At 37.5% G+C, this 7,549-nt stretch overlaps 1 protein-coding gene across 1 annotated transcript; it reads right to left on the bottom strand.

The window, feature by feature from the left end:
• Positions 1-218: 218 nt before the first annotated feature.
• Positions 219-7,021, bottom strand: LOC113773659 (putative leucine-rich repeat receptor-like serine/threonine-protein kinase At2g24130). Its single transcript, XM_027318289.1, has 3 exons — positions 4,480-7,021; positions 3,946-4,348; positions 219-429 (listed from the first exon to the last, which is right to left on the bottom strand). Exons 1-3 carry the CDS (start codon positions 7,019-7,021, stop codon positions 219-221), a joined length of 3,156 nt encoding a protein of 1,051 aa, XP_027174090.1.
• Positions 7,022-7,549: the final 528 nt, after the last annotated feature.

Here is a 7,549-nt window from a genome sequence, read left to right as displayed (position 1 = left end):
AACCTTATAAAAATATGCTTGTCTATGTACATTGTGTAGTATGTGGAAGTTCGATGGAACAGTCAGGCAGTGATTTTAAAAATTTGATTGATGTTTGTGGACTTGATTTCAGTGTCCAATCGTGTGATATAAATGTTTCAATTTCATGGAACAAATTTGGTCCTTTTCAGTCAATAGCTTTTGGAAAATTTCAAAGGGTACTGAATGGTTTTTGCCTTTTATAGTGAATCTCTAAGTTCAGCGTGACCCCAATGTTTAGGAGCATACTTCTCCAATTTCTTATCCAGGAGGACCTCTGTTGTCTCTGATGACAAAAGTTGATCAACCATATTTTTAACTGAGCCTGTTATTTTCTTTTGTTCAGTAAGTATCAGTCTCTGAACCATGTAGAAAGACATATAAGCACTATAGAACCAATTATCTTCCAACCTGTAGAAGGTTATGCATTTGTATGCTAGTTTAGTCAAGATTCAGGAACATGGTTAATAAAAATTGTAGGGGTATATTAAGATGCGAGGAGGGTATCCGATTCATTATATACTAATCCATGTCGTTGAAGATTGTGATGATATGGACTAACTGAAGCACTTCAAGAGTTTGCACAGAAGTCCATTCCCAATCTTCTATAGAGCCCCTGCATTCTTTTAATCAAAACATATAAAACTTAACTTAGGAGTTGCCTCTTGGAATATGTCTCAGCACTTTTTATTGATAAGAAACTCTTTAAACGAGACCTGACTAACTGTGCAAAACTTGATACCTTCTTAAGAAATATCGACGATTGCAGAAGCCCTGGGAAAGATTACACTGTTAAGTCATTACAAGATAATATCTTACTGAACAAGTGTTTTTGTGTCAGTGTGAAATTGGTTAGTGTTTCCTTCTATAACAAATTGCTGTTGCCAATACAATCTTTGTATCTCCCAGGTATTTTGATAGTGTTCTAGATTCTTTTCACCTGTATCTATTTTCATATATAAGAACTAATAAAAAAGAGAGGGGATTGCAGCAACTCTTTGTTAGACCATTGATAATGCTTTTACTCCTAGATGTAAGAAGTAAGAACGTGATAATTTTTTAGAGGAAAGCTGTGGAGTTCTCATCGAACATGTCTCTCTTAACATCATTTTGCTAATCCTTTTCTTTTCCTCAAATTTTAAAAATAAGAAACCTCGCTTTTAAGCCTCACACTTTAAATGTTGGATTATCCTAATCTAATTCTTGCGAACAGAGTTCACCATTCTGATGAAAATTTTTTACAACATCCAACAAATGCTTACCATACATATTTCTGTCAAGTAGCTACTCCATTTACTCAATGATGTCTGAGTTTTTAGGACCACTTTAAATCAAAGTTTGAGTTTCATATTAAATTGTGTACTCAGGTGGGAGCATTTCCTCTGAGACAATGTATATCTTTGTGTGCACAAACTCTTAAACTGGATTTCATTATGTCAAAATCCATTCTTCAGTTGCACTATGATTTGTAACACTATTAGAAACTCTTCCTATTGCGGTTATAAGTTTTACAAATTAATCAGCTTGTCTCATCAGTAAGAATTGAGTTCGCTTCACTGAATTAAGAGTCTATTTGTTAAATCATTCTCTTTTCTTCTAGCAGTTGTTAGACTAGTTTTAGGCCACATAAAGGAGTACCTACATCACAAAACTGCCTGAAGACCGCATCTGAGATCATTAGTTTAATTATAAAAAAATGATGAAAAGGACTACTACTTTTTCTTCTTTCGGTGATGTTACCTACACGGGCCATACCCTACCAAAAAAAAAAATTATCGATGAGCTTGCTTTGTCCTCGCTTATGTGGTGATTGTCTATTCCCTAAAAGTTGCTGTCAATTTTATCATAGAGAATTACAGTTTATACCAGTTAAAGGGGTATACTTTCCTGAGCTGAACAATCAGTAAAGGTGGAAAAGCAGTACATCCTTTTTAGTCCTCAAGTGCAAAGCTCCACTAGGTGCATAAGTGCTAATAAAAATATGAACGATAAGCATCCACTCAGTATAGAGATCCCAGTTTTCTTCTTTCATTTGAAACCCTCTCAAACTGGCAGGTAATGCCATGACATCAGTTAGAGTGCTAGTATAGGCCAAACTTGTTGGTAAGTCAGATGATTGATAGATTTTCTGATTTCTTGCCCACCAAAGGTGATAGATAATACCAGCAAAAGTATCCTTCTAATAAATCCTGTGAAAGAGTTCCCTGGACATTGGTGTTTTGTCCACCAGGAATGCTTATATTCATGTTTAATAAGTAAAGAAGATGCGATATCCATGCCAAAAATGTTCTTTGTCAGTGTCAGGAACTAAACTTTTAACGGTAGAACTCTGACATCTGCCTCAATTTCCTTAGTCTTTTGTAGTTCTATCAGCAATAGATTATTCGTATATGTGTTTTATATTTTTCTCGGCCCAGAAGTTCTGCATAGAGTAAGACAGAATGCAGAATGACTGAGTTGTCATGTCCCTTGAGGATTTCAAGCCTGGATCCACGTTATAGATGAAACGTAATAATTATGTGATTAGCACCATAGGAACACTGGTAGCTCCAAAGGTGTTGCACACTGGCTCTATTCTTTTCAACTTTCTGTCTCTTATGGCAGGTGATTTTGTGCAATTATATGCCAAATGAAGGAACGTTACACTGCATATTCTTTTAAAACTTCATTGTTGGAATCAGCAACGGTTGCAAAAGTAGACCAGAAAGGTCATATAACTTGTTATGAATGGGGATCCTCGCATCCATTTAAAGAAGTGGAAGCAGCAAATGATGCAAAAGACAATGAGTTTGTTTGGACACACAAAATTTGCAAGATTTATTTCAGATTTTGTTTTGCTTGCATCATACACACAATTCCCAATCACCTTTTTATCTCACATACATCACATCACAAAAAGTACTACAGTAACTGGATCAAATAAATCATCCAAATAAATTCTTATCCAAACAAACTCAATGAATTTAAGAATATGGCAGAATTCTGCTTCATAATATTGCATTTTTCACTGATTGTCTGGTATGGTGAGTCAAGCTCTTCATTGGAAGTGAGAAGGTTGGAAGGCTAATTAAGTGATAATGAGAACATGAATTTAGGTTGAATTAGGAAAAGGGAAGATATTTTTAGCATTCAGCGGAAACTGATTTGTTCACTTATGAAATTATGAAGTTGCTAAATAAATTATTGTTGAGCGGATAGATAGATGAATACAGTTGACTATTGGTTGAGCGTGGTCCTTTATTGTCCTTAAATATATCCTAACTAATATCAAGAAGATTGCATTATGGAAATGACATTAATGAGGCACGCACCTCCTGCAGTCATTTTCATCTTCAGCACTACTTACTAAACAAGCATTAATCTAGTCAATCATTTTGTTTTCCCTCATCTTCCTTTTCTCTGGTTTTGTCATTTTAATGGTAATATAAAACCAGGAAGGGGATAATTCCAGAATGAAGTGCATGTCTTGGAACTTATACAGCCAAAATATTGGCTTCACAAACATGAAAGTGTTTTGAGTGCAGTTGATCATTGTTGTTGAGAGTTAGTGAGTTTGGTATCCCTGACCTTCCACCAGCCAACTCTGATGCTGTATTAGATATTAATTGTAGGCAGAAAGAAGCCTATGAGTGCATTTCGACTCTGGAAAGCATGATTTGTTGCTCTATTATAAAGAATAAAAATGCCCAAAACAATGATTTCCTTTTCATTGCCTTGTGGTAAAATTTAAACCAGCCACACAAGCAAAAATGTACGCTTTCAAGGACATCAGAGAGTCACAACGAATTGTTGGTATCCAATATCTAATCTGCCAGAAATAGATGGGTTAAAATTAATCTTCAATTGCTCACTAGAAAGGAGAAAACAAAAATTCATGCACAGTGAACATCTTCACGATCACTGCTGCCATGTCACTGTCAAAGGTACCTCAATTCAGTAGGATCTTCTTCAATGAGCTGGGATGAAGAGCAAGACAGATACTCCTTCAGCTGACCAACCTCATGTGCTATATCGAGCATGGTTGGTCTGGTCGAAGGATTGTATTGGGTGCAAATAAGGCCTAGTTCAAGCATCTCCAGAATCACCTCACGCCATCTTTTACTTTGATCGTTAGTGATAGGAGGAGCATAACTAGGAGAAAGCCTCATTATTGCTTCTTCTACAATTGGCTGAAACTTGTTAGGATAGAAACTTTTAACCCATTCATGCAAGCTTGAGCCTTCTTGGAAAAGGACATCTGTTGGACGTTTTCCTGTCACAATCTCTAATAGAAGAACTCCATAACTGTATACATCTCCTTGGGTTGAAGCCCGTCTTCCCATTCCATATTCTGCACATTTTGGAAAACCATAGTCATGAACTTAGAAATTAAGTCAACTCTAACACTACATCAGAGTTATATTTGAGAAAGCCAGATGAACATACAAGCATACGGGTTAGGAATTTTGAAAAAGTGTGTACCTGGAGCTATGTAGCCAACTGAACCGCAAAGCAAACCCTGTGTAGAGCTGAAAGACGCAGAATCATTGATTGAAGTATGTTCATCAACCCCTTTTATTAATCTTGAAATGCCAAAATCAGTGACCATAGCAGTCATGTCAACATCAAGGAGAATATTGCTTGGTTTCAGGTCACAATGGACAACTTTAACAGGAGAATGATGATGCAGATATGCCATTCCTTCTGAGACATCATTGCAAATGCTCACTAGCTGAATCAAATCCAAACCATGCTTCATTTCGGGGCTTGGATAAAGATGGTTTTCAAGGCTCCCATTTGGCATCAGTGGAAGAACAAGAGCCTTAAAGTCTGGCCTGCTACAGATTGTTTTGATCCTTATCAAATTTCTATGCCTTGTTCTTCTCAGGACTTCACATTCCCGTTTGAAGCTACCTGAAATCTCACCTGCTGCTATTGGAGTCAATACCTTTACAGCTATACATGTATTATCTGTAAGAGTTCCTTTGTATACGTGACCAAACTGACCTGAACCGATAAGGCTTGAACTGCTAAACCCTCCAGTAGCTTCAATAAGCTGATTATAAGATATCCGGGGCAAATTTAGCTCATTATTTTCCTTCTCTTCACTTTCTGTGTCCTTAGCACTAGTAACTGCTAAGTGCCTCCCAAAATTTGACTTCAGTATTATAGGATACCCAACCATGAAAATTATGGCAGCTACAATTAGAGAAACGAGCATTGCCATTGGAAAATGGTGAGTCCTTTTTCTGTGGCAATTTGGCATACCTATAAGTGAACCACAGAGACCAGGATTCCCCAGGAAAGAACCAATAGTTAGCGATGAAAATGCCCCTTTATTTGTTACATTTCCAGAAAAGTTGTTGTAGGAGAAATTGAGCTGAACTAGAGTTGTTGATGCCTCCAAAGTTTGCGGTATCTCTCCAGTTAAAAGGTTAAATGAGACATCAAGTCCTTTAAGGTAAGGCAGATGACCTATCGATGGAGGAAGATCGCCTTGCAAGTGATTGGATGATAGATTGAGGTACTCTAGAGCAATGCAGCTTCCAAGTTGTGAAGGAATTGTGCTTGAGAGGTTATTTGATGACAAATCAACAGCCAGCACCATGTCCATTTTACTCAGCTCTAGTGGAATTGGCCCATCCAAGTGGTTACTGGACAAATTCAAGTACAACTTCAAACTACTCAATCCAGCAACTTCGCTAGGAATATTCCCTGTGATCCCGTTGTGAGAGAGGTCAAGAATTTCAAGATTAATGCAGTTTCCAAGGCTTGGTGGTATCATTCCTGAGAGATCATTCTCATAGAGAAAAAGTCTTCTTAGCTGTGAGAGATTAGCAAAACTATCTGGGATTGTCCCAGAAAGCTTGTTTTTGGACAAATCAAGAAGACCTAAATGTAGGACATTGCCAAATTCTGTGGGAATAGTTCCAGAAAATGAATTGTTTGATAAATATAGCCTCTCTAGCTTCTGCAATTGGCAAAGCTCAGTTCGTATCGATCCATTCAGAAGATTACTAGACAAGTTCAGGAGAGTAAGGTTGACAAGATTTGAAATTTCTCTAGGAATTGGACCATATATGTGATTATCATCAAGATGAATCTGTACAAGGTTAGTAGAGAGATTACCAATAACGGAAGGCAACTCTCCACCAAGGTGATTTCCTGCCAATTCAAGTTCTTGCAAGTTGGATGAATTTGCTAAAGAAGAGAAAAATGGTTTGAGGTCAGTGTTGCCGTTATGGCTTCTGAAGTGGTTGTAGGATAAATAAAGGAACTGCAAGTGAGGCATTTTATATACAATATTAGAAGGTAACTCCCCCCTTAGCGAATTTGATTCCATGTCAAGCCATTCAAGCCTAGTCGAGTTTGAAAGAGCTGCAGGAACCTCACCTACTAGCTGATTCGACCACAGTAGAAGAAACTTCAGCTCCCTAAGCACACATTCATTCTTCAGAGGGACTTTGCCTGTAAGGGAATTGTTGGAGAGGTCTATATATTGCAATGATGAAGAGCCGTTGCACAAGTGTGGCATGGGAATTTCACCAGTGAGCTTATTGCTTCCCAAATCAAGATACACCAGCTGGCGCAGAGAGCCAAACTGTGATGGAATATTTCCTTCAAGAAGATTTGAGGACAAACTAAGCTGTCTGAGTTGGAAAAGTGTGCCAAGCTCTTGAGGGATATATCCATGGAAAAAGTTCTGGGACAAATCAAGAATTTCCAAGTAAGAAAGGTTGGAAAGAAATGGTGAAATGGTTCCCTGGAGAGAATGATGACTTAGATCAAGTTCAACTACTCTCCCACTTTTTTTGTCACAGTGAACCCCCAACCAATTGCATACCTGAGTACTAGAAGCATTCCAGGTCTCTAGAGCATGCTTGGGATCAGCAACGATCCCAGCCTTGAATGCAAGTAGAGATGCCTGATCACTACTAAGTTGCATGAAATTTGCTCCAGAGACAACATAGAAAACGATAATCAAGAGAAACAAATGACATTTCGAAGATTTTGAATATTCCATTCCGCTAATCAAATTGATTTATCTTCTTCGAAAGCTGAGTTCGAAGAGATTAAAAGATCGAAATCATGAAGAGGCTAGGCTATAGACAGAGAACAGTAATGGCATATATATATATATATATATACACATTGTCAACTATCCTATATATGATAACAAGATGATGAACTAAAGTTGACAGCCTTAAAGACTTAGACATTGTGCATATGCCTAACTGCCGTTTATCAGGATGGAACGTTGCATTTGGCGCCTTAGAACTTTGACTTCAAAATGGACAAATTGTTTTTCAACACGTGAACGTGCTACATGAAAATGTTAACAATGGTTACTTCAGCCGTGTGACCTTAATTTGGTGTTGGTGATTTACATGTCATCAGGCCTAACCACGTATCATGTGTTTGCTTGTGGGATTAGTGATATGTTAATGTTTAGTGGAAATGTGAGTTGTTAAGTTGAAGATAATCTAGGTTATGAGCACGCTTAGGAGGGTTGAGGATGTAATATAATGACATGGAAACTTTACATTGTGGT

This window comes from Coffea eugenioides, chromosome 6 (genome assembly GCF_003713205.1).
Source record: "Coffea eugenioides isolate CCC68of chromosome 6, Ceug_1.0, whole genome shotgun sequence".
In the NCBI taxonomy this organism is placed as follows: Eukaryota; Viridiplantae; Streptophyta; class Magnoliopsida; order Gentianales; family Rubiaceae; genus Coffea; species Coffea eugenioides.
This window is presented reverse-complemented; position numbering and strand designations above follow the sequence as displayed.